The sequence below is a fragment of the Ciconia boyciana genome, chromosome 9 (assembly GCF_034638445.1).
Source record: "Ciconia boyciana chromosome 9, ASM3463844v1, whole genome shotgun sequence".
NCBI classification, from domain to species: domain Eukaryota; kingdom Metazoa; phylum Chordata; class Aves; order Ciconiiformes; family Ciconiidae; genus Ciconia; species Ciconia boyciana.
The window spans coordinates 7,322,699-7,350,450 of record NC_132942.1 but is presented as its reverse complement, the minus strand read 5'-3'; the positions used below and the strand labels follow the sequence as shown (position 1 = coordinate 7,350,450).

The following is a 27,752-nucleotide window of genomic DNA, read 5'->3' as shown; positions in this document are numbered from 1 at the left end:
TAGCTGTTGCAAAGAACAGTAAATGGCTGCACATAGCTAAAATGTGATTTTTTTTCCTATCCAGAGAAAATCTAGAGCAAGCAGGTAATTTCCATATTATGGAAATTTCCATACTATGGAAAAAACATCCTTCCTTAGGAAAACAGTTCAATATTGAGTCACGGTCTAAGAAAAAATGTGACTGGACGAGTTAGAACAACTTAAAATCTTCTCTTCCCATCCATGGGGACTGAGGGAGGGAGCCTTGTCCAGTTGTTAGGCAAAAGTACTCCCATTCCCACAGCAGTCATTATCACTTCCACCAGTTCTACCAAGAAAAACATCCCTGAGGAAAGGTGAGCACCCTCTCAGCATTAGTTGATGGTCTTTTTCGGTCATACAAGCTCAGTGGGCAAGTATTTTATTATTCATGCTAGAGCTTAAAACTTAAATATTTATGGCTGTGCCACACTGCCTATTTAGCAGGTAAATTCTTTGCAGGAGACAAGCCATCCTTTGCTCCATCTTTCTCACTGCAATTTAGATCAAGGACTGAGGAATGTAATTGCTCCTGAAGTATTGGTAATTATAAGCATGACAGGGCTTGAAGCAGCTAGCACGGTCTGTGCTACCATGTTCTGCACAAGAGGCAAAAGCTTCAAGCACATGCTCTACCACCACTAAATATGCTCAAATTAGAAGGGTATTTATCTCTAATTTATGTTTTGATTGATTTAAAAGTTAGCTCATAGATCTCAATGGGTTCATTGTTCTTAGAATGAAAATTATTTAGAAATTAATGAAGATTGTTGTCTCCCAGTGAAACAAACAGACGTTACTTGGTCTGAAATCAGGAGCATCTGTGGAAAAGAGGTTCAGAAAACCAAAAGCAATAGGGTGTCTGCATTTTTCACTTTGTAATTTCTCTTCTTGCAGGTAATGGGGAAGGTTTCTTCAGCATCGACCCATATTCTGGAATTATTACAGTTGCCCAGAAACTGAACCCATCCAGGCAGGAGCGGTTTACTCTTATTGTAAAGGCAGAAGATCAGGGGTTCCCCCAGCTTAAGGATTCTGCTACAGTACACGTCCGCATTAAACCCTCTGATCGAACCCCTCCGAAGTTTCCAGAGGCCGAATACATCACAGAGATTAGTGAATCCACTGCTGTTGGCTCTCCTCTGATCCAGGTTTCAGCCACAAGCTTGTCACCAGTCAGCTATGAAATAAAAGATGGAAATGGAGATGGAGTATTCTCCATGAACTATCAGTCAGGCCTTATTTCCACTCAGAAGAGCTTAGATTTTGAGCAGGTATCTTTTTACCAGTTAAAAGTCCGTGGCACCAACATGGCTGGAGCATTTATGGACACAACAGTACTTATCTATGTCATAGATGAGAATGACAATGTGCCCATCTTCGTTAAGCCTTCCTTCGTTGGCTGGATCATGGAGAACGCTCCATCACAAAGCATGGTTCTGGATGAAAGCAATGCTCCCCTCGTGACCCATGCAACAGATGCTGATCAAGACTCCAATGCTCTTCTGGTCTATGAGATTTTGGAACCGGAGGCACTGAAATATTTTACAGTAGATCCCAGCACAGGAACGCTGACCAGTCGTGCTGATATAGACTATGAGCTCACCTCAGTTTTCCATTTCAGTGTACATGCGCATGACAGTGGAAGTCCCAGCTTATTTGCATCCAAGCCAGCCAAGGTCACAATCCATGTTAAAGATGTGAATGATTCACCTCCAATCTTTTTCAAAGACACTTATGAGCTTTCTGTCTTGTTACCTGCCCACCCAGGGATGGAGCTTTTGTCAGTGCAGGCAAAAGATGCAGATTCAGAGGTGACCTACAGCATTGTGGAAGGGAACCTTGATAATGCTTTCTCTATTCATCCGCTCACAGGTCTCATCTCCATTCTTAACGCTACTGGCCTGGGAAGCTATCGCGAACTCATGGTCAGAGCTGGTGATGGCTTATATAAGAGTACTGCTCTGGTTAAGCTAAATTTAACTCAAGCACAAGGTACTGGCTTAAAATTTGATCAAGACATATATACAGCAACTGTGATGGAGAACTCTACAGATGAGAAGACTCTCACCATTCTTGGGGTCAAGGGATATCAGCTAAATGAACCACTTTTCTATTCACTTTTGAATGGAAAGGAAAGATTCAAAATGATCCAGGCATCTGGAGTACTCCAGACCAAGGGTGTGAAATTTGACCGTGAAGCACAAGACATGCACGAGATAGCTGTGGAAGTGAAGGACAACAGGAAACCACCAAGGGTGTCCCAGGCCACAGTCAAGGTTTATGTAGAGGATGTCAATGACAATCCACCACAGTTTGAGAACGTGCCATATTACACCTCGGTGCAGGACGGCACAGAGCCAGGTGACGTGCTTTTTCAGGTGTCAGCGACAGACAAAGACATAGGGGATAACGGAGCCATTACCTACTCATTTGCAGAGGACTACAAATATTTTTGGATTGACCCCTACCTAGGAGACATCTCACTTAAGAAGCCTCTTGATTATCAAGCTTTAAATAAATACAACCTCCGAGTCATTGCTAAGGACAAAGGCGAGCCTCCCCTCCATGCTGAAGAGGAGGTTGTGATCAGTGTGAGGAACAAATCCAACCCTCTGTTCCAAAGTTTGTATTACCGAGTGAAGGTGCCAGAAAACATCCCCCTGTACACATCTATCCTCCACATACAGGCTCGCAGCCCTGAAGGCTTGCGCCTCATCTACAACATTGTGGAAGAAGACTCCCTGAAACTGTTCAGCACCGACTTCAAAACTGGTGTCCTTACTGTCACAGGCCAGCTGGACTACGAGCTAGAGACAAAACACACATTCACTGTTAGAGCCACAGACACAGCGCTAGGATCCTTTTCAGAAGCCAGAGTAGAGGTGGAGGTAGAAGACATTAATGACAACCCCCCTGTATTTTCTCAGATGATCTACACAGCATCTGTCTCGGAGAGTTTGCCAGCACAGACCCCTGTAGTCCAGCTCTTTGCTTCTGATAAGGATTCAGGCAGAAACAAAGTGGTCTCCTATCAGATCTTGGATGATGGTTCAGATGCCACCAAGTTCTTTAATATTGATGCCAGCACAGGGCAAATAACAACGGCTCAAGCACTTGATTATGAAAAAAATCAACAGTTTCGCATGAAAGTAAGAGCTGCAGATCATGGGATGCCACCGCTTAGCAGTGATGCCCTAGTAATTGTGGATGTGACAGATATCAATGACAATCCCCCTGAGTTCAGCCAGCTTCAGTATGAAGCCAAGGTAAGCGAAATGGCTACGTGTGGTCACATCGTGATAAAAGTCCAGGCCCTGGACCCTGATAGCGGAGACACGACCCGGCTGGAATATGTGATACTCTCAGGCAATGACAATAGGCATTTCACTATCAACAGCACTTCTGGAATAATATCCATGTTCAACCGCTGCAAAAAGGACTTGGAGTCATCTTACAATCTCAGAGTTTCAGCTTCAGATGGAGTTTTCAAGAGCACTGTGCCTGTGTATATCAATACCACAAATGCCAACAAATACAGCCCCTCTTTTCGGCAGAACGTGTATGAGGCAGAGCTGGCAGAAAATGCTGAGATAGGTACCAAAGTGATTGAGCTGCTGGCTATTGACCCAGACAGTGGCCCGTATGGCACCATAGACTATACCATCATAAATAAACTCGCCCATGAGAAGTTCTCCATAGACAATAAAGGCCGTATTGCCACACTGCAAAAACTGGACAGGGAAAATTCAACAGAGAGAGTCATTGCCATTAAAGTCATGGCCAAGGACGGGGGTGGGAAAGTGGCATTCTGCACTGTCAAAATAATCCTTACAGACGAGAATGACAACCCACCTCAGTTCAAAGCCTCTGAATACACGCTGTCCATCCAGTCCAATGTAAGCAAAGGCTCCCCCGTCATCCAGGTACTAGCTTACGATGCTGATGAAGGTGCAAATGCAGATGTCATTTACTCCGTTGACTCAGTGGAAGATGTGGCAGAAGACCTTGTGGAGATCAATGCTGCCACTGGGGTTGTTAAGGTCAAGGAGAGCCTTGTTGGTTTAGAAAACAGAGCCTTTAACTTCAAGGTGAAAGCTGAAGATGGCAGACCCCCTCACTGGAACTCCCTTGTCCCAGTGAATCTTCAGATTGTCCCCAGGGAGGTGACATTGCCAAGGTTTTCTGAGCCCCTTTATACATTCTCTGCATCTGAGGATCTTCCAGAAGGATCAGAAATAGGGTCAGTCAAAGCTTTTGCAGAGGATCCCATCATATACAGCCTGGTGAAGGGAACCACTACAGAAAGTAACAAGGATGAGGTGTTCACACTGGACAAACAAACGGGGGCTTTGAAAATCAAAAAGGCCATGGATCATGAGACCACCAAGTGGTACCAGATTGATGTTATGGCTCACTGCTCACATCAGGAGACTGAGCTGGTCTCTCTGGTCTCTGTGAACATCCAGGTGCAGGACGTCAATGACAACAGACCTGTTTTTGAGGCAGATCCCTACAAAGCTTTTGTCATGGAGAACATGCCATCAGGAACCACAGTCATTCAAGTGACAGCTAATGACCAGGACATGGGAAGCGATGGACAAGTGACCTACAGTCTGGAAGCAGAATCTGGCAACCTCCGGGGACTCTTCACCATTGATGGTGAGAGTGGGTGGATCACCACACTAAAAGAGCTGGACTGCGAAGCTCAGGAGATCTATCGGTTTTACGTGGTGGCCACTGACCATGGCAGGAAAGTCCAGCTCTCTTCCCAAACCCTGGTGGAGGTCACCGTCTCTGATGAAAATGATAATGCTCCACAGTTCACCTCAGATTTCTATAAAGGATCGATAATTGAGAACGCAGAGCCAGGGCAGGTTGTTGTCACACTGAGTACCATTGATGCAGATATCTCTGAGCAGAACCGGCGGGTCACGTGCTACATAACTGGTGAGTTTTTCCTGACTTTAAATCTTCAGTGGGCAAGAACAGAGTATCATCTCAAAGTGAGGATTTGATACCTTGTCTTATAGAATATAATTACAGAAATAGCATTATACTGACAGTCCTATCAGAAGCAGGAGATGAAGCCCGAGCTCTGTCATGAGCTGGACTCTTCAGTTAAATGAGTCTGGGGTATCCAAAACTCTTTAGTAACTAACTGCAGTGGGTGAGATTATCATTATAATAACTATTCCACCACTGATTTGTCCAATTTATGTGGAAAAAAATAAATAAAAATTACATATATAAGTAATTACGCAGCACTGTAGATATATTTATTTACACTTTCTTAATAGAGAAATAATTAAGACAGTGTAATTGTAATATCTGTTGGAAGAACAGAAGCAGAGGTACAGCAGGAAGGAAAGTTTTTCTCATGTAGATACTGTGATCTGTATTTAAGGTCTTTGATCCAGCTTTTTTTACTGCAAACAGTGCCATCAGTTTACACATCACACATATGTGTAGCCTGCCTGTATTTTTTAATAACTATATATATGCACACAGGATGCGTATAACTATCTGGTATTAAATGTGTTTCCTATGAAGCCACGTTGACTTAACAAATAATTAGACCTCACAAGGCTGCAGTTAACCACTCTGGTGGATATTTGAGACTGGTGGATATTTGAGACTGTCATGTCAATCTTAGCGAGGGTTTTGGCTAACAAGAAATACTAAAGATGACTCTTGCATCCCTGAAACATCAATTGTGCCAACTAAAATTAACCACTGCTGTAAAACAACAAAAAAAGTTATATGGAATGCTTGTTGTGCATCTGCACAAGTAGAAGCTTGATTTTACAGTACTTTTTGACCCCAAAGGGTCTTTCTCAGACCTGGAACAGATACTTCAAATTAAAATGTTTGTTCAAACTCAAATGAAGACCCTTCAGGGTCAAAACATTTAGCCAGATCATGCTGCAGCCTGTTATCTATTATTGTAACCATCCAAAACAGGGGAGGAATGCTGGTAGTTTCAATTGGTTTATGGCATGCCTAGGTATTTGCAAGCCTTTGGGAGGAAAGATTAAATCCATTTATGTATTCGTATTTCTGCCATCTTAAAGGTAGTAGTAACTTCCAACTACTTTAAACCTGAGAGAACGCACGCTTATATTAGCGGTGAATACCATATGTTGTCTCTGCTTTGTACTTACAAGCACAGGTCAAACTCTACCCATAAAGATATAAATACAACTGCAGTATAGCGCTGCAGCAAAAGAAAGGAGGAGGTGAACAAAGAGCCTAGCTTCCCATTGTTCACATGCATATTGATTTCAAGCACACAGAAACTAAATCTGAGCACGGGCTGGAGTCTCCCAGCGTCAGAAGAAGGGCTAGAAGAGGTCTCATTTTGCCTACAAATTCACAACCTCATCACCGCAGTGCAAATGAAAGCAGAAAGAGAGTGAATTTAATTTACCCGGCTGTGCAAGGTTCAGAGTCTAACACAAACAAGCCCTGCAGCCAGCTCTCTTCATTGCCTCCCATTACCTAATATGGTCCCTCCTTCTGCCCAACGGCGTGGGTTCAGCAGAGGACACCAGCTCCTTGCCAGAAGAGAGGGATTCTCCAGGGGCAGCATCCACCCCATGAGCGGCATGAATCGGGTGGACCGGAGAGCCTGCCCAGTCTGGATTTACCTGTCTCTCATCATTTGGTTCTTAGAGAATCAAAAAGTAGCCCTGGAAAGCACAGCTATATTTTAAATGCATCTATAAGTTTAAAGGAAACACAACTATACATGGTACTGTAACTATAAGATCCAACCAATGTCTGCAGGGTATTTGCAACTCTCAGATCCCTTTAGGAACATGCACCAAGAAAGACTGACATACTTTAGGAAGATGAGACAATGTGGTTTTGAGGCAATGAATATGCACGTCTGCAGAACATTACCAAGACATTTTTGCAATAAGGAGTTTTTTCCTCCTTCCAGCCCATTCATCTCCCCAGTGTAATATTCAGACAGTGAATAACAGAAACAGGCAGGGTATTTCTCAGCTGTGCAGTGAGGTAGACCAAACAGTCCCCAGCTGGCTGATACAACACCAATGCCCTCTCTGCATCACCACTGCAAGTCCTTCAGCTCTCCTAAGGGACTGGCAGTGGAAGTATCCATATCCCTTCCCTTATAATTTCTGATTTTCAGTACTCGGTAAATGCCTTTTTTCCTTGCCTCCTCTCCCCTTCTAGAAGGAGACGTACTAGGACAGTTCACAGTTAACCAAATCGAGGGAGAATGGACTATTTCTTCCAAGAAACCTCTGGACAGAGAAGATACAGAGAAATATCTCCTCAAGGTTATGGCCTCCGATGGGAAATTTCAGGCTACCACTGAAGTGGAAATTTTTGTGCTGGACATCAATGACAACAGCCCCGAGTGCGGCCAGGTAAGACGTCTGTTCCGGGACATTGGGGGCAAGAGGGAAGCAGCTGGGAAGGCGAAAACACAATAGCAAGGAAGAAAGAACAGAAAGAGCACGTGAAGAGGGTTTGGCTTGTCATAATTCTTCTCACATGATCCTGTTGCTTTGATTATGCTTAGCAATTTTAATTAAGCTGCATGTCAAGCAAGAACATTAAATCTAGCCTCCAAGCATGTTTGCCAGCAGTAAGTGAGTGCCTAAGCATTATGAAGGATAATTTTTGGAGATAAACAATGCCAGGAAGCCTCCTGGGTAGGGGCATGTAAATTACTGAGTTTTGTATCCTGCTAAGCTGAGAGATTCCCATCAGGAGGTTTGTTATTGTAGAGAGCTGGTCGCTAGTATGGATGTTACCCATGGTGAGAAAGAACAGAAGTGGTTGCTTCCCAAAGGAGATTCAAAGGCTTGTGTGAAATGAGCTTACTGGTCCCAGTCCACACCCTGGCAGCCGGCAATGTGAGGCACATTGTGTTCCCCTATAAACCGCATGGTTTAACCTTCTCTGTGAAGCTTCTGCTAGTCCATTCCTCCCCAGACGAGGTGAAGGTATTTTGGAGATGCACAGATGCCAATGACACCTTCTGTCCTTGCCAGATATTCTACACTGGGAGAGTTTCTGAAGACGCTTTGCCCGGTCATTTCATTTTGAAAATATCAGCCACTGACCCCGACGTTGGCAGCAACGCCCAGATAACGTACAGCCTCCATGGCCCTGGTGCAGAGGAGTTCCGGCTGGGCCCACATACAGGTGAGAGCTGGGCAATGGCATGCTTTTATCCTCCTCAGGATAAAAGCTTTTATCATGCTTTTATCATTCCCGAGAAATGCCAGCTCCCAGAGTGGCTAACACTTATCTCCTCTTGAGCAAACAAGAGGACTGTTCATTCCAGCTCCCCCCAGCTAGGAGGGGATGGCAAACAGCCAGGTTTATTGCAATACAGTTGTCGTGGTTTAACCCCAGCTGGCAACTAAGCACCACCAGCCGCTCGCTCACTCCCTCCTGGTGGGATAGGGGAGAGAATCAGAAGACTAAAAGTGAGAAAACTCATGGGTTGACATAAAGACAGTTTAATAGGTAAAGCAACAGCCATGCGTGCAAGCAAAGCAAAACAAGGAATTCATTCACTACTTACCATTGGCAGGCAGGTGTTCAATGACTCCCAAGAAAGCAGGGCTCCATCACATCTAACGGTTACTTGGGAAGACAAAATGCCATCACTCTGAATGTCCCCCCTTCCTTCTTCTTCCCCAGCTTTATATGCTGAGCATGACATCCTATGGTATGGGATATCCCTTTGGGCAGTTGGGGCCAGCTGTCCCAGCCGTGTCCCCTCCCAGCTTCTTGTGCCCCCCCAGCCTACTCACTGGTGGGGTGGGGAGAGAGGCAGAAAAGTCCTTGACTCTGTGTAAGCACTGCTCAGCAATAACGAAAACATCCCTGAATTATCAACACTGTTTCCAGCACAAATCCAAAACATAGCCCCATAGCAGCTACTGTGAAGAAAATTAACTCTATTCCAGTCAAAACCAGCACATTCTCCGACCCTTATTCCATACCATTTACGTCGTGCTCAGGTCTCACACTACCCAATACATTCTCATTACCCACCACCACCCTTCCCATCCTTTGATATAATACACAGATATCATTCCCTTAGTCTGTGGACCACCCCTGTGAAATGTCTGTAAAATGCCCGTAAATGTCCACAAAACATCCACTGAGTTCATTCATTCCACAGCTTTGGGCTCCAGCTGTTATGGTGGTCACTCAGGACAGGAGAGGTGGTGTGTTGTGTGGAGTTACTGGGCACCAAAGCCAGCTCAGGTCAGGTCACTGCTGCACTTGCACTACTTCTTGTAGGGCTTGTCCTCCATTGGTTCAGGTGGTTCCTGCTATAGTAATTCCTGTAACATGCAACTCAAATCCACGGGTTACAATGATTTAAAGATATTTCCATTACAATCTCCACCCCTGGTCCTTTGGACCAGACCATAGGGTTTAACATTGCAATGAACTCCTCCCCTTGCCCCTGCTCCAGCTTGGACTCATCCACAGACTGCAGTCCCTTAGGGTTGTACCTGCTCCAAGTGGAGCCTTATCTGTGAGCCACAGTGTCTCCAGGGGTATACCTGCTGCAGCATAGAGTTATCGACAGCCACAGTCGCTTTGAGGTGCACCTGTTCCAGTGTGGCCTTCTCCATGGGCCACAATGCCTTCAGAGATATACCTGCTCCAGCATGGCCTTACCCACAGCCACAGTCCCTTCAGGAGTGAACCTGCTCCAGCATGGCCTTACCCATGGCTGCAGTCCCTCCAAGGGACATACCTGCTCTGTCATGGACTTATCCATGGCCATACACTCTGAGGTGCTCCAGCATGACCTCATGCACAGCCACTGATGCTTCAAGGTGCACCTGGTACAGCATGGACTTAGCCACAGCCACAGATGCTTTGAGGTGTACCTTCTCCAGCATGGACTTATCCTTGGGCCACAATCCCTTCAGAGGTATACCTGCTGTGGCACAGACATAACCATGGCCACAGACGCTTCGAGGTGTACCTGCTTTGGTGTGGACTTATTCACGGCCACAGATGCTTCGGGGTGTCCTGCTCCCACATGGATTCACCCACAGGTCACAGTCCCTTCGACTCAAGTTCTTACTGGAGTTCCAGCCTGTCCAGTACAGCAGCACAGAAACAGCAGCGATGTCCTGGCCATCTGCCAGCCCAGGCACGTCGCCATTGCTGTTACCAAAATGTTCCCAGGCACAGCAGAGTAAGATGCAGTGCAGCAGCACAGCAAGCAGCAAAAGCAAAAAGCAGCCACTAAGGAGCACTAGACTCTAATATACAGTAAGGCAACAAGCCCCATGGCAAGCACAGGACCCTGTCAGTTAATAGCTAAACAGCAATAACAGCTATAAATTTGATCTAGCACATTCCAATCAAACCTGTCGTTATCTCGAACCCTTCGAGCCCCACGTTGGGCACCAAAAAGGACTGTCGTGGTTTAACCCTAGCCAGCAACTAAGCACCACACAGTCATTCACTCCCTCCCTCCTGGTGGGATGAGGGAGAGGGATGAGGGAGATGAGGGAGAGGATGAGGGAGAGAATCAGAAGAGTAAAAGTGAGAAAACTCGTGGGTTGACATAAAGACAGTTTAATAGGTAAAGCAACAGCCGTGCATGCAAGCAAAGCAAAACAAGGAATTCATTCACTACTTCCCATCAGCAGGCAGGTGCTCAGCCATCTCCAGGAAAGCAGGGCTCCATCATGGGTAATGGTGACTTGGGAAGACAAACGCCATCACTCCGAACGTCCCCCCCTTCCTTCTTCTTTTCCCAGCTTTATATGCTGAGCATGACATCATATGGTGTGGGGTATCCCTTTGGTCAGTTGGGGTCAGCTGTCCCAGCCGTGTCCCCTCCCAGCTTCTTGTGCCCCCAGCCTACTGACGGGTGGGGTGGGGTGAGAGGCAGAGAAGGCCTTGACTCTGTGTAAGCACTGCTCAGCAGGAACTAAAACATCCCTGAATTATCAACACTGTTTCCAGCACAAATCCAAAACATAGCCCCATAGTAGCTACTGTGAAGAAAATTAACTCTATCCCAGCCAAATCCAGCACAACAGTATAGAGGAGAGTGAGCTCTGCATCTTCCTGCTAGCTTTCTTTAATGTTGGCATTAGCATTGTTAAAATGAAAGGCAGACACTATTGCTGACAGCCAGGTCTCAAGGAGGAGAGATCAGCAAGTATTACAGTGCTGGCCTGAGCCAAAGACCCAAATTCTAAACTCCAAAAATCATCTTATCGGGTCTTGGGCAGTATATTTGCCCAAAGGTTTCCTCCTTACCAAAAAGACATGATGATCATTCTAGAGATCACTTGGGGTTCATTACATTGCAGAAAGCTTAATGCAGCAGGGTTTATAAAGGTGTTTAGAAGTACAATTTATTTATGAGCACTTTTATCCCATGACAGCATCCCTCACATGAAGTTCAGCCCGACTTGCAGGGCTTCCCGTGCCAAGCCCTGCCAGGGCACTGACTGGCAGTGATCTGAGAATAGCCCTGAGCAATGTGGTGTGGACACATCACTGCTATTAGCTGGATTACAAACGGTGTTCAAACCCAGTCTGTTGTCTCCCACGGTTCATCCAGGAAGGCAGCATTCTTGAACCTCTCTGAGCTCTCCTAGGCTTCAGTTGCAGAACACAAGACCATCTCCTGTTCTTTCCAACAGGGGAACTGACCACGTCTGCAGCTCTCGACCGTGAACAGAAACCCACGTACCATCTTGTTGCCAAAGCAACTGACGGTGGAGGCCGTTCCTGCCAGGCAGATATAACACTGATCGTAGAGGACACGAACGACAATGCACCGAGATTCTTCCCCAGCCACTGCACCGTGGCTGTTTTTGACAACACCACAACAAAGACACCCATTGCTGTGGTTGCTGCCAGGGATCTTGATGAAGGTGAGTCAGAATGGGATTTACTTTTTAGCAGAGTTCATCTTTCATCCTGAATAGAAACCTTTGAAACCTAGGGAAGGGCTGCAGCAATGGGCATAGATGATTGAATCTTGGCGAAGATGTGCCAGGATCTCATCGCTGACATGTTCTTGACTAGCAGGCAGCATCAGCATTTCTGTGACTCTGTAGGAAGTGCAATATCTGTAGGAACATGTAAAGACAGACTTTGAGGACACACTCCATAGCTGTAACTGTGATGCACAGTGCAAGCTGTCATACAGTTTGTCTGGGATCCAAACTGGACAGAAATTTCACCAAAGATGGAGATCAAGAATGCGTGTAATAAGGAAAAAAGGAGCTTTAGATCTGGATGGGGTAGATGATACAGATGGAGAGGTCCCTCTGAAGATACAAAGATTCTCAGAAACATAGGTAAGGCTCCTAAGAAAGGAGCTTTTAATAAACCTCTCCAGCAAAGACTGAATTTACAATGATGGAGAAGCAAGATCATATTTATCTGCTTTAGAACCAGATATGAAGGGAAATTAAGTTTAAAAACAAGGGAATTAAAAATGGGAAGCACTAGTAAATACAGACAGGTGATGCTGATGGATGGTGGTGAGGGTGGCTAGATGTCTGAACCTGCAGATGGACAGGGGCACACTTGATGTTCATACAGCCTCCATTTTCCCTAGAAATTTAAGGTCATTTAGGTACATATAGTCCTAATGGATTAAAAAAAAAAAAAAATTAAACTGCAGCATTCCTACCCATGAATTAAACACAGCCTGTCCCTTATCCTTCCAGGTCTCAACGCTGAGGTGGTCTATTCTCTCTCTGACTCTGCCAATGGACACTTTTCAATTGAGGAAACCACAGGGGTGATCCGTTTGGAAAAGCCTCTGAAGGATTCACAGCACTCGGCGTTTGAGCTGACAGTCTGTGCTACCGACCGGGGCACCCCAGAGCCCCTCTCTGCTCTTGGCACTGTCACTGTCTCTGTTGTGGATCTAAATGAATATCTGCCTGTTTTTCTGGCCCCTGAATATGTGGCCATGGTAAAAGAAGATGTGGCTGTGGGTACAGAGGTCCTCAACTTGTCAGCATTGACAAGGGACAATGCAGAAAACACAGAAATCAAGTATGAAATTGTGAATGGCAACGACCATGGGAAATTTCAGCTCAACTCAAACACAGGTAAGATGGTCTCACACCCAAGCGGGTCCAGGTGGATGCAATATCAAAGGCTGTCCTCGTATACATCTTCTCTAGTTCTTCTCCATTTGGCTTGCACTTCTGCTCTCCTCTGTCTTTAGCCAGCACAAGGATAGGGAATATAGTCTTCTCTTCTACCCTAGATTTTGCCAGCCAAGTCACTTAAAGAGTGATTCAAATCTTATTGAAATTAATGGAAAGATTCCTGTTATATGTCTGGGACCTGAGATGGGTCCATGGGAATAAGGAATACACAGAGAATAAGATGGGGAAATTTTTTCCACTTCAAAATGCAGGAGAAGTTGGTTTCATTTAAAAAAAGTCTCTCCATCCTAATCTCACAAGGAACCTTTACCCTAGGGTAGGAGGCAGTTTTATTAGGTAGCACTCAATGAATGTGGCTAATACCAATCTATTAACCATGAGCAGGCATTGAGCCAGGTTTAATAGCCAAATAAAGCACTGCTCTGTTTGCACAGTGATCTGATAAGAGCTGTTATTGGAAGGCCACTGTTAACTCCCTGAAACAAGCCCTTGGCTGCGTCATTAATGGCCTCCTGCCCTTGGCCGTAACATCCTCAACCACAGTTCCTTCCTCAGCTTCTCTGTCCCCAAGGCTCTTGCTAATTTTTCCACACCAATCTTCTTATGAGTTTGTACATCTTAAAAGACACAGAACAGTGTCATTTCCAGGGAAAAATTTTATGACATTTTCAGTGCTGAACCCAGGAAAGCATTGAAGTACACAGGCACATTCTGTCCCTTTTTTTTTTTTTTTTTCCCAGTTTATGTCTTTAGTCCCTGTTCCTCACTCAGTTTTTGAGATTAACAGCCTCCTCCATCTTTCTATGTTGCATCCCAAGCCTCACTTACAAATCACAGCATCTTGCCACATACCTCTTTCTCATGTACAACTCTGCATCTACATCTCACACCTTTTCATCCTGCCTCTGACACAGTTCAATGATGCTCTACTACTGCCTTGGTCACAGCTTTCAGTAGCACTGTTGGACTCTGATCCTATTTTGTCCCAGATCTCCTCCAATCAAGATTCCTGGAGACCTTCCAGAATGAGAGTTTATTTCATCTCTTCAAACACTTGCTACCAGAATAAGGCAGGTTATGGCAGAATCAGTTCAATTATATTTTGTTTTATGTGATGCCATGACTTTCAATATCCTGATTTAACCAGTCAAAGCTAGGTCAACAGCACCTTTTCAGCTGGCAGTTTGGCAATCATCTTGGTATATCTCCAGTATTCCAAGAAACCTCATGTGCCATTTATTCAAAGTATCTTCTGTCCTTTTCTATCCATCTGCCAATGCAGGTGCCTTATACATAAATGGGAGCTTGGACTTTGAAGCGAGTCACGAGTATTACTTATCCATTGAGGGCACGAGGAAGGGCTCAGCTTCTCTCAGCGATGTGACCATGGTGGTGATCAACATAACCGATATCAATGACCATGCACCAGAGTTCATCCAAGACCCTTACTTCGCTGATATCCGGGAGGATGCTGCAGTTGGAGAAATCATCCTCACGGTATGATTATGAACCAGGCCAGACGTCTTTACCTGTTCTTTTACTTGTGCTAGGCACTATGTACTCTTCTTTTGCACTTTATTTTTCCTTGGACACAAGCACCTCAGTGAGTTTGTGACATTTAACATCTAAGATTTAAGCATGACTTTAAAAAAAGATGATTGCCAGAATTCCTGACACTCCATAGACACTTTGCCGTAGAAGACATCTTTAAGTGAAAGCTTGAGATACCTAAGCAGGGCTCAGGAGCTTTGAGGACCTCCCAAGAGAGTTAAAATGCCTGCAGAAGGCTGATACCCTTGTAACCTGGGGAAGGCAGAGACTTCCTGGGCAGAATAGTGGAGCCCAAGGTTTACCCATGTGGAGTTCCCTGCCCAGCCAGTGTTACCTTCACAGGGGTGGTAAAGTGAGGAAAGACACAAGGAGAAAGCCATTGTTGTAGCTTTGTTGAGTTTTCTCTTGAAAAAACTAATTAATAACACTTATGTAAACCACCTTCCTTCTCCTTCTTCATTTGAGGCAAGCTCAAACCAATATCCTTAAATGACAAGGAGGTCCTGCCCCCATTCCTCCATGGCAAGGCCTTTTTGGGCCAGGGGTCCTACCTTTTTTTTCTCCTAACAGGTGTCAGCTGATGACTTGGATGGAGCAATGAACAATCAGATCACATATTCAATTGTGGGAGGGAACCCGCTGGGACACTTCACCATTCAGCCCAAAAGTGGGCAGATCAGCATCGCCAAGCATCTGGACAGGGAGGAGGTGAGTTCAAGAAAATGGGAACAGGAAGTCTAAAACAGATGTGCCCCAAAAGACTGAGGGAGCACAGTATATTCAGCTACCTCCTGTTTTCTGAATGATCTACTCATAATACTGTAAGCAGAAGGCAAGTCTTTCATTCATTCATTTTCTAGACTCACAGATACTGCTGTAGGAAGGTTGGGCTTTAGGGAGGGTAATATAGCCTTCAGTGGTCACAACTCTGGGCTGTGGTCTGCTCCACTGGTGCTTCAAGCTGCCTGGGTGAGAGTCAGCCCCAAACTGGAAACCAACATGGTTGGTTTCTGCTTCTCTGCATCAGAGCATTATAGAAAACAAGTATGGGGAGGCGATGGAAAGGTCATCTGGACAATCTCTCATTCATAAAGCAGCAGCAGCTCAAACCACTATCGACAGATGTTTGTCCAGCTTGGTCTCATCCATCTTTGGCAAGCTGTTTCCCTTCTCTTCAATTATTGTGAGGCTAATTTTCTTTAGCAATGTGCTTTGAGATTTATGGATGGAGAGCCTTAGCCAAGAGCAAAGCTATTGTTATGGTGCAATGCATGGCCTCAAGCATTTTAACAAGCTGCAGCAGAGTAAAACATCCATGTGAAAAAGCCACCATTCTTCTATTTCTCCAAGTAACCTCGTACTATAAATCCTCCAGATCCCCAGCTATTCCCTGACAGTTCGGGCCACAGACAACGGTCACCCTGCTCAGTTCAGTGATGTCGCTGTGCATGTCCACGTGTCTGATGTCAATGACAACCCTCCTCGGTTCTTCCAGCTCAACTACAGCGTGGTGGTGCAGGTAAGCCAGGAGGCAGTTTGTTCTCCCAGTCTGTCTCAGGGCACTAAGGTACTCATGCATAGGCTGCTGTTGGAGCAGAGGGGTGAGACAGCGATGAAGCATGCTGTTGCTTTGTGCTCATTGCCACAAAGAACTGGTAGCATCTGCAGGGGCAGATATTCTGCCAACAGATGCCATTTTCTCCTTCCAATAGCTTCAGGCACCTCCTGTCTTTTCAGTACAGAGAGTGCAGAGCTTTTCACACTTTCCAAGCCTGACTTGCAGCCCCTTTCTCCCTTGCAATTGTCCGTGTCTACACCACAACATAAAGAGCAGAGCCAAGCACATGGTCAAGCATTGTCATGTCTGCTGGATGCAGCCCAGTTGTCACTTGGACTCATAACACCTACAGATACTCAGAAAGAAACATACTCAAAACATGCTTTCATCTGCTCTTGTGCTGACGTGACTCAAGGGGAAAGCAACAGCATCAGCTCAACCATCTGCACTTAGCGGCCACATACGTAATGCCAGGAAAGGGAGTCCCTTGCCACCACTGGGACTCTGCCATTGCTGGCAAGAGTCTCAATCTGTGTGTACCAGAGGGATGCACATGGGGTGTGGGATTTGTTTCCCTGTTCCTGATCCAGCAGCTCTAGGGGCACTGTGGGTTCCCCTGGGCCTTTTCTCTTTGCTTGCCTTTCTCCACTAGCATCTTTCCCCATTTCAGGAGAATGCTCCCATGGGTACAAGCGTTCTGGAGCTGATTATGAGCGACAGAGACTCCCCAGAAAATGGACCGCCGTATTCATTCCAGATCACCCAGGGCAACGATGGGAAGGCTTTTGATGTCACCCAAAATGGTCTGCTGGTGACATCATCCGTCCTGGACAGAAGAACGAAAGAACAGTACCTATTACAAGTCCAGGTAGAGCCTTCCTTACTGTCCTGGTATCTGAATTCCCCAGCCAGATTTAGTAGTAACAAAATGAAATTAGGATGGCACAACTGGTTGGAAACATCTCTGGCTTTGGAGAAATCCAATCCAGGCACAAATAGTGCAGCTTGGAGCCAGCTCCAGAGCTCATTTCTCCACACAGTCTGCCCACAAGAAGCTGGGGGCCAGTTTCTGCATTGGTAAAATCACATATTATGATCATGAGAAATACTCTGTCAGCGGTTTCCTTAGACAGATGCTTTTCCCAGCATCATTCTAGTGACTTCCAGTTTAAAGTGAGACCTGGATCTGGTCCTACAAACTTTCTCCAATTATCCTTGTCATTTAAGAAGTGGTTTAAGTTCCTCTTCAAAGAGGATTTCTATTGTTGCAGAGTGAATTATTTTTCAATGTTATCAGTAAGGATAGTCCATTACAAACAAAAGGATAATAACATGTAAAGTACATACTTGTTCAGTAATGGTAGTTGTTCTAAAAGCTAGGTACTATTATATTATAAACCTCAACCACTAACTGCCTAAGATTAGGGAGAAACTTATCCTATAATCTGATTATTTGCATTTTTCTATTTTGAGGTTCCTTGACTCATGCTAGACAGACATTGTCAGAGGTGGGACACAGGCTTAAATAGTCCGGAAGGTGAGCAAATGTGTTGACGTGCGTAACTGCTTTATATCTTTGTACACTCAGTTACGCATGGAACCCCAAAGATTGGCAGCATCACTAAAGATGGTTAATCCTCAGGAAATCACAGCCACTCAGGTGTGTCTCAGCTGCTGATGAGCACACACAGAAATGAGCGCGACCCCACTGCTAACAGAAGGTCTCAATCCGTCTCCATGCTGGAAGGCATGCTGCCGTTTCCCTGGGGCCAGCTCCAGGCAGAGGTCCAACACTGCTGCCAATTTTTTTCCATTCCTTCTTCATTCCCAACCCACTGCCTGACAGCTTCCACCCATTGCTACCTGCAAGGCATTCTCCTTCACAAGACCTTATCAGCCCATCCAGTCAGGTGAGGTGACGGTAAGTCAGCATGTGGCTATAACGGGTCCTTCTGTTTTCTTTGACAGGTCTCTGACAGTGGTATCCCTCCCCTGTCCTCATCTGCCTTTATAAATATCCAAGTGACTGAGCAGAGCCAGTATGCCCCCTCAGCCCTTCCCCTGGAAATATTCATCACCACCAATGAGGAAGCCTTCCGAGGTGGCGTTCTGGGCAAGATCCATGCCACGGACCGAGACCCCCATGACACACTGGTGTACACTTTGGTGGCAGAAGTGCCCCAGGAGGGGCTCTTCTCTGTTGGGGCTGCAGATGGGAAGATCATTGCTGGGGACAAGCTTCCTCATGGCCATTATCTTCTGAACGTGACAGTCAGCGATGGTACGTTCATAGCGACCACCAGCGTCAATGTCCACGTGTGGTGCTTCACGCAGGAGGCCTTGGACAAGGCTGTGGTGCTACACTTTCGCCACCTCTCCCCTGAGGAGTTTGTGGGGGACCATTGGCGCAACTTACAGAGATTTCTGGGAAACATCCTTGTCACTCGGCGCCAAAACATCCACATGGCCAGCTTACAGCCTGCAGCTACCTCTGATGGCGTAGACCTGCTCTTGGCCGTTGGAGAGCCGCACGGCTCCTTGTATGAGCCTCAGGTCCTCGCAAATAAGATCACTGTGTCAGCTGGGGAGATGGACCAACTTGTTGGTCTCCGGATGAAGAAGGCAATTCATGTGCCGTGTCATGGGTCAGATTGCTCCCACCGTGTCTGCAAGGAAACCATTCAGCTGGATCCAGGCATGATGTCTACTTACAGCACTGCTCGACTCAGCGTCCTCACCCCAAGGCACAGCTTGGAGCAAATCTGTTCTTGCAATGGTGAGCAATTCTTCCTGGTAGTGTCCCACACTATAAACCCAGGCATATTGTGTTTTCCTTCAGTACACTGTAAAGCATCTGGACTTTCCATGGAATTAGGTTGTCCCAATGACCAACGATTCTGCCTGCAATTTCAAAGCCAAATCTAAACTCTTAGAGCTTGAAAGTTTCACTTAGTCTTTTTTTTTTTTTTTTAATTAATCTCCTGTAACATTTCATTAAATAGCAGCAATATCTATCCATCTCATTGGGAAAAGTCACTCTGACCTAGCAGGTAATGAAGCTCAGTGATCAGAATTTTGATCTTTGAGCTCCTGTGTTGATCCTAGAGTCAGCAAAACACAGACTCACTGAAAAAAATTAAGGAATTGCAAATAAAGCATATTTGTTATACTGACTCTAGAATACTTCAAGAAATAAATGGAGGGAGCAGGGATGGAGGTTAACATCACTTGGGCAGCAATGGTAGGGGGATGCCATAGAATAACATAAAGACTTATTAAGGATGAGAAAATTCGAGGGTGTTGTAGACCATGCTGAGGGCACCTCGAAGGTGCTATAGGACAGAAATAACAGGGCTGCTATTGCAGGATTGTTTTACAGTTGAGTACATAGAATAAATGCTGGGAGCCCAAACTGGGAGTTGTGGGAGATGCAGTGCAGCTGTACATGGGTTGCTGTGGATGGGACTGGTCCTGGACAGTTATGGTGTCAGGCTGGGAAAAGATTGGATACAAGGTTGGATACAGTCTGTAGTCGCAAAATGTGACAAAAGGGAGACCTTTCTCTCATTCTCCTTCCAGGAACGGCTGTGAGGTTTGGGGGCCACAGCTACATTTGGTACCAGCACTCACAGATTGGCTCCTGGCACATGCACTTTCGCCTGAAGACCCACCAGCTGCACGCTGTCGTGTTCTACGCTAATGGGACTGACCACGCCACTTTGGAGGTATGTATTGCAATGCACAGGGATTTCTTTCCAGCATAAAAAACACTTACTTTTTTGGGAAAGGGAATCACAGAAAGAAGATCCAATAATATGTACCCTTAGTAATTCATCTAGCTAAAATATAAGACTTGGGAAGACCAAGTGAGAGCCAAGCACAGTTTGGCAATTGCTGCAACCACAACTAGTGAGTTGGTTTTTACATCTGTGAATGCACACGCTAGTCTCTGGTGTGAAGGCAGCATACACCCATATCATAGATCTACATCAGCTTTTTCCTTACTGCTTGCTTCTCCATCCCTCTCTTATATCACACCACTCAGGGAAAAGAATTTACTAGGTGCAATTTTCCCCAGACTGGGCTGCTTCCACTGTAGGAAAGGGCAAACTTCCCCCCAGACCTTAGGAGCAGAGTCAGACTCCCACTGAGCACACAAACCATTTGCCAGACCACGTTATGGCTCAATCCAACACAGAGGAGGCTGCCACATTGGGCTAGAGGGTTGGGGTAACAGGGTAGAGATGAGGAGGGCACAGGTGAGCTCTGAGAATGGGAATGATTTCACCAGCCTTTACCCACACCACAGCACATGCATCTAATCAAATGGACCACAAATTAAAGGTCCTTTACAGTAATGGACAGAACAGACAAAATAGGAGTCTTAAATGCTATTTCTCAACCCCCCACTCTTTCCAACCACTTTCTTCAGGCAGTTTCACTGTTTAAGACACCTGCAGAGCCAGGAACATTTCAGTCTGATCGCTCTCCTCCCTCTGGCTGTACACTGAATCAACTCAGCTTTCAAAGATCATCTCCCTCTTCCACTTTGGCAACAGAAGGAAAGCAGCAGATGATTAAAGAATAGGGGTTTTGTATATTCTTCATCAATTAAATTCGGACTAATTGGAGACCAAGATCATAGGACACACTTACCAGCTTACGGAGATTTGTCTCTGAGACTAATCATGTTGAGATCTACACACTGTAACCTACCTGGAAGTGTTCATCCTGTCCCTGAATTCCCTCTTCCCTTCTCATGGTTTCACAACCTTGTCTTCCTATTTTGAAACACTTTTCTTTCTGCTGTTATAAAAGACCTACACAGACAGGGAGCTGCACAGCAGCCAGTGCTGAGAGACCTGCCCAAAGTACATATTGCAAGCTCCTGCTGCCAGAGCCATCGCTCCTTAAGAGCAAGAGCAGAGAATCATCATTCATATGTCCTGTGCTCATCTCCGAGAGTGACTTTAAGCTGCACTGTAAAGGGCTGATGAGAAAAACTTCTCAAGAAGGGCCTCTAGCTTTCTGCCCCGTCTCTGGGAAGGAGTGTCACCAAGTAGTTCAGCAGAAGGAGTCCAGCGCTCAGGTTGGTGCTCAGAAAGGATGAGATGGCAGGAAGCTCTACTGAGCCAGGCCTAACACACAGAGTCAAAGGAGAAAAGACTCATTATTGATGGAGTTCAGTGTGCCCATGATCTCCTGTACCCAGATATCTCCACAAGCTTTTCAATAGAAAACATTCATAAAGACTCCACCATAAAGTTGCCTGTGAATCACTTCTTCCGTGACTCACTTTATTAACAATATCTCAGGGATCAAAGCTTTTCTAGACCATCTGGCCTGAAAAAACTGAAGGAATCCCTCAAGATTTTAAGCTTTGTGGACTGCAGTACTCTACGTATGAGCCAGAGCTTTGAAAGAATCATAACCGATGGTTTGTAGATTTGGTGAAGAGGATGAGTTCTCCCAAGGGGAGAACTTCCAATCACTAAGCTCTCCTGATGTTCAGAAATAGGGTGCAGCAAGAGGATGGCAAACCAGGCAAGCTGGAAAAGACTTGGCAGTCTGCCAGTTCTTGCTCCAGGGAATCGAGTTCTCAGCTGTCTCCCAGCCCCAAAAATTGATAAGCCCAATCTACAGACCCATCTGAAGTGAAATCATGTTCCTCCAGATAAAGTGCAGTGACAAAGTTCTCTGGTGTGCTTGCCAATTGTGCAAAGAGATTTACACACATACTGCCCTGAGGCCCTTCCATGGCATGTGCCAGCTGCATCTAGTTCTTCCTTCCTTCAGCAGTTGCTCTCTCCTCCCACTGGGATTTATTTATACTGTGGACTTCTCTAAGAGTTAACTGTCGTCCTGCTCTGCTTTTGACTCCTCCAGAGTAGCCCCATCATATTGTATGTAGGTTCCTCTAGAGTTCAGCATAGCCCATAATCACTCCTCTTCTTCTAGCTTCTTCCAAGCATCACCACTCCTCGCTGTCTCTAATGCCCCCCATGGAGAGCTCTTTTGCCTGGGATTAATTGCTTGATGTTACATAACAACAAGCTCTGCAGGTTTTCCATGAATGTTTCATTCCATCTCTTTTCTCCTTCTCCATAGGCTTTTGGCTTCTATGAGAGAGAGGTTTTATCAACAAAGCACTGGGGAGAAAAAGGGGAAAGAAAGGTTTACCCCTGACTTCACCCTGAAACAACACAGCTAACCTTTCCCTTCTCCTTCCTCCATATGAGTTTTAAAGATGAATCTTGGGCCACAAATAGGAATTTCTGACATCCCAGTTTAATGCAGAAGACACTGGTATGGTTCACTTTTAGAAGCTCAGTATCTTGTCTCCCTCCCATCTGCGGGAGATCAAGGATTGGATTGCAACACCTATCAGCAGCTTTGGCCTGGCTTTCCAGCATGCTGGTTAGGAGCTGGATACAACAGTAATTCTTTTCTCTGCCTCCCAACTCCTCCTTGCCTCCTCCAGAGAAAGCTGCCAGTGCCCCTCCTCGCTGAGGTCCTTTCAGAACCCTCACCCATGCCAAAGGGGGAACTGCTCCAGCACTTTCCCCACCACTAACAAGACAGTGAGAACAGAATAAAGGCCATGTGGCCTAGAACAAGAGTCCACCTGTGACTGGTGATGAAGTTATGGATAGTCTGAATACCAGGGCTCTGATTAGGCTCAGGAAGGGGGGAGAAGGGGTGAGAAGCTGCAGGAGTATGAACACATGGCTCTGCACCCTGTTATCATAGAATCACAAAATCACAGAATCATATAGGTTGGAAAAGACCTTTAAGATCATCGAGTCCAACCGTAAACCTAATGCTACCAAGACCACCATTATACCATGTCCCTAAGCACCTCATCCAAACGTCTTTTAAATATCTCCAGGGATGGCGACTCAACCACTTCCCTGGGCAGCCTGTTCCAATGCTTGACAACCCTTTCAGTGAAGTAAAATTTCCTAATATCCAGTCTAAACCTCCCCTGGTGCAACTTGAGGCCATTTCCTTTTATCCTATGACTTGTTACTTGGGAGAAGAGACTGACCCCCACCTCGCCACAACCTCCTTTCAGGCAGTTGTAGAGAGCGATAAGGTCTCCCCTCAGCCTCCTTTTCTCCAGGCTAAACGACCCCAGCTCCCTCAGCCGCTCCTCATAAGACTTGTGCTCTAGAAATGAGGATGAATCAAAGGTTGCAGGGAAGGACCATGGGTGAGGTTGTGCAAGAGATGATGGTGTTCTGCAAAATAAAGGAGGTTGAAGTCACTTAAATAGGCTTTGATCCATGCAAAGCTTAATAGGGGTGAAAGGGGCTGCATTTGCCTAGCTGGTAATTCCTGGAGTCTGAAAGCTGGGATTTATCTTGATTCTCAATGCTTAGGCAGGGAGAGAGGGGAACAAGTAGCAGGAGAAGTGTTGAAAGCCTCCATGAACAGCAGCCAACTGTACCACAGCTAACTGTGACTTCTGGGACTTGTTTTGCAGATGGTTAATGGAGTGCCTCAACTTGGGTACAGCTGCCGAGGGAACTACACCAGGAACCTCTCCTCCTCACGTTTTGTGAGCGACGGTGAGTGGCACTCAGTCTTCCTGGAGGTGAAGAACACATCTGTCCGCCTGCTCATCGATGGACTGGGAAACGCCTCTCTCCAGCTGCCAGCAACCTGTAGCATCTCCCGGGGCAGACGAGACTTGCTTTTTGGAGGCCTCCGGCAGCTGCTCCAGTCCCAGAGAGTCACAAGGGGGTTCAGGGGCTGCCTGGATGTGGTTGCAATCAATGGCAGAGAAGTGGTTCTCCTGCCTGGGAAAGGACAATCAAAGGAAGTCATGGAGGAGGTGGGAATAAAGCAGTGTTGCTCCCCCACTGGTGCCTGCAGCAGCAACCCATGCCTCAACAACGGGATGTGCTCTGAAACTCATGGAGGAGGTACGTGAATATCCCATGCAGAGCAATAAGCAGTGAGGGGAGGGAAAGATACAACTTCTTCATTTGTCCCTATGTGAGGGGCTACTCCAGAGAAGAATCAGAGGTCCCCTGTCCTGGGGGGACAGTGCAGCAGCAGCTGCGGGGTATGAGATCATCATCCTTGGCTCTCATCAGCGGACCATGGCCCAGAGGGCGGGAGGGTGTTTCTAAGGAGTGTGCATGACCTAGGAGAGCACAGCATTGCCAAAAACTCAAATGCAAATAGAAATTCCACCCACCCCTCTGCATCCTCTTTGCTTAAGGAGCCATTAGCGAGGCTGGAATCGGGCAAGATGGGATCATGCAGCGATGGTATCTGGGCAGAAGCAAGCCAAGACCTTGGTCTATTCCCACTGCAGTCAGTGACTCCCTGGGGCTATGGGAAGGGATATGGGAAAACCATAAGCTCAAATCCAAGAGTCTCAGGCTAACGTGGGGTGCACGTGCTCAACAGAGGTTTGGTACCAGGCTTTTCCCAAGACAGTCTCACCACTGCCCTGTTCCTTCCATCAGAGGGTCTCCCCACAGCGAGCTGTATCACAGGGACAGGGCTCGTTTGCAGTTCCCAGTGATGTCCACCCTTGTGTCACTGCCCTACACCCACGTCCCAGCTTCCAGTACAGTGGGGCTGCACCCCATAATGCCCTATCTATCGAGACAGATACCAGCTGCACTTTGGCCCTTCCTTGGGGCAGAGGGCTGCTTTCCGGGCTGCTGCATGGGGCAGGAGCTCTTCCCTCAGCTCTGTGCTCTTTGGGGCCATTGCCAAAGCCCACACCCTGCCCAGCAAGCAAGCAAGGACGGAGGAGGGAGCACACCTCCTCCTGCCCTGCCCACAGCCTCTGGGAACAAGATTCCCAGCCCTGTCGACTCAGCAGCTGCCTGGTTCAGGTGAACTTGTTTGACACAAGGCGCATCTGTACCGAACAGTTAGCCTGGCTGGCAGCCGTGCCTCAGCCTTACCCTTGAGACCCCCTGCACAAAAAACCCCTCTGGCTGGGCTGGAAGGGGCTCAAAGCCCACGAGGTGAAAACTCATCTCTGCTCTAAGTCCAGGCATCACCTGCTTGCTTTGCAGAGAGTATGCAATGGGAGGGGGGAGGAGGAAACTCACTTCCTTACTAATAATCTAATAATCAACCAGTGCCCTTCCATAGTTTCCTTCCAAGGTGATCAACTTCTGCAAATGGCCCAGCTGCCCAGGAAAGAGCCTGTGGGGCATGGCCCCAGGCAGGAACACACAGGACACGACTGCAGGGAAGGGGTTGCTCAAGGGACCTTTAGTTTGTGAGGTTATCCTGGGTGCTTGGTTTCCTTGAGCATTGTGGGCTCAGTCCTGGAGGCCATGGGCATGCAGTGCGAGTTTATGCAAAGCTCTGCCCAGAGAGCTCAGGCGTGGCATTACATGCACAGGCAAAGACACGTCCGTGCAAGCGGGCCCAGGTAAGCCATGTGGCTGCGTGAGAACGCATCTGTGCGGAAAGGGTCAAAACCAGACCAGCCACCACATCAACCACAGCACTCAGGACCACAGTTGCAAACACATGTGAACCCCCGCGTCCAGGAACACGTGTGTTTGGGCACACACAGCCCCACAGGCAACGTCCAGCACCTGCTGCACGAGCGTCGGCACATCCTTGTTGTACATCCCTAACACGCATGTGGAAACAGGTCTGCATTCATTCAGTCTGTGCTCTAAAGCAGGGATGTTTAGCATGTGGACGAGCAGCAAAGACTTTTCAAGTGTGCTGCAAGGTGGAAACTCTGAACTTCTCACACGGCACCACCAGCTGAGTGACTAGCAGGAGCTCAGCACAGCCAGGGACATTCCCATGCTTAGGGCTACACTAAACAGCAGCCAAAAACACAAACAGCAGTAGCCCCCTCCAAGACCCTGGGTTTCTCTCTGGCTGCGACCAGACACCTCCTGTAGGCAAGAGAAACCTGACGTGTTGAGACAGGCACTTCATACCACAAGAACTCGCAGGACCAAAGACTTCAGAGAACAATAAGTTACAGAGGATTGCATTTAGCAGAGTCAGAAACTGTGAATCAGCCAGCTAGGCTCCTCTTCCTTTAACCTGAATTTGTCCCCCAGCTTCTCCATGCAATAAGGCTGTGCCCTGAATACATCCCTGGCAGGAGAGGGTCTGGCAGGAGAGGACAGGCTTGACTTGTTGCTTAAATAGTTCTCTAGTGCCATTGCATTGCTCCAGAGTGGCCAGCCAGCCTCCAGCAACTGCTCCAGGTCCTGTAACATACCCACCAGCCCTACATGGATAGCTTGGGTGCCCAACAGCACCTCCTGCGACAGCAAGTACCTATGCTTAGGTAGCCGGATTGAGCCCTCTGTGGGTGCCATCAGCACCAGGCACTGCTCCTCCCTGGTCTTGCTAGTTCTTCCATGTGGATACAGTCTCTTCACAGCACTGTCTCACCCTCTCCAGGTTACACCTGCATCTGCCCCGGGCTGTTTTCTGGTGAGCGCTGTGAGCTAGGGGACAGTCCCTGCGAGTCCAAGCCCTGCCTGCACGGGGGAACTTGCACTCTCTCCGCCACTGGCTACTCCTGCCACTGCCCTGACTGGTACCTGGGCGAAAGGTAAGGTCTGGGCAAGCTTCGGGGTGGGTGATCTCCCATGGTGGGCTGAAAACATGATCTCTGCCAACAAGCATTGCACATTTCTGGGGCTCACCAGACACGCTGGGTTTAAGTGCAAATTGCATGTACCTGAGCATTGCAGCAAGGAAGTGTCCGAAGGCAGAGCTGAGCAGACCAGGGCATAAATAGCTCTGCCATCATGTGGTCATTGCCCCTCTGTGCCCATCTCCTCTAAGCAGGAGGAAAAAAAAAATAAACTCTCCTCTCCTCACAGATGCTTTGAATGCCTGCAGATGTTATGCTTGGTGCAGGTTCAAAGCCTCTCCTTGCGAGGGGAGAGTCTCTCCCCACATGCTGCTCCTCCCCACGGTGTGTGCTGAGCTCAGCTGTGACGGTGGCATCCTCCTTGAGGCCAGGGCTGCCTGGGAGCAGGGTGTGGGCAGGCACTGCACTGGGTGGCAGGAGGATGCCCTGAGGCTGGGGGGATGCTGGCTAGCACAGTTGCAAGCTGCCCCCTCCCTCAGTAGCTGGGACACCCACCCTGGCTGCTACAGAGGCTGTTTCTGCCCAGGACCTGCTCTGCAGGGCTCATCCAAGGGGACTTTCTGTCCCATGTCACAGCCACAATTCATCCAATTCAAAGCTCAGTTCAGGATACTGGGCTACGCTGAAAAGCAGGTGCAGGATGCCATTCCCCCTCTCCTGACAGATAGCCTACGGATCCCCATTATCATGAGGTGTTGGAGTGTTTGGCTTTGGCCCTGAACCCTATGGTTCATATCACTTTGAAGGTACATTTCCCATATATAAAATGTCAGCGCACGCTTGCCAAATATCTGCAGCTAGATAATTAACCCAGGCCCAGAGGCTGCTCTGCTGCTCAGCG

The 27,752-nt window shown here is 47.1% G+C and overlaps 1 protein-coding gene across 1 annotated transcript in view; it reads left to right on the top strand.

Annotated features, from left to right (window-relative positions):
- The window catches only part of FAT2 (FAT atypical cadherin 2), a 50,905-nt gene that overhangs the window by 19,161 nt on the left and 3,992 nt on the right, over window positions 1–27,752 (top strand). The window contains exons 9-21 of the mRNA XM_072873033.1: window positions 916–4,968; window positions 7,222–7,418; window positions 8,049–8,202; window positions 11,700–11,933; window positions 12,738–13,127; window positions 14,473–14,687; window positions 15,312–15,449; window positions 16,117–16,260; window positions 16,970–17,167; window positions 18,268–19,075; window positions 19,879–20,024; window positions 23,786–24,227; window positions 26,713–26,866. Of these exons, the coding sequence (XP_072729134.1) occupies window positions 916–4,968; window positions 7,222–7,418; window positions 8,049–8,202; window positions 11,700–11,933; window positions 12,738–13,127; window positions 14,473–14,687; window positions 15,312–15,449; window positions 16,117–16,260; window positions 16,970–17,167; window positions 18,268–19,075; window positions 19,879–20,024; window positions 23,786–24,227; window positions 26,713–26,866 (7,273 nt within the window). The remainder of the gene's footprint in view (window positions 1–915; window positions 4,969–7,221; window positions 7,419–8,048; window positions 8,203–11,699; window positions 11,934–12,737; window positions 13,128–14,472; window positions 14,688–15,311; window positions 15,450–16,116; window positions 16,261–16,969; window positions 17,168–18,267; window positions 19,076–19,878; window positions 20,025–23,785; window positions 24,228–26,712; window positions 26,867–27,752) is intronic.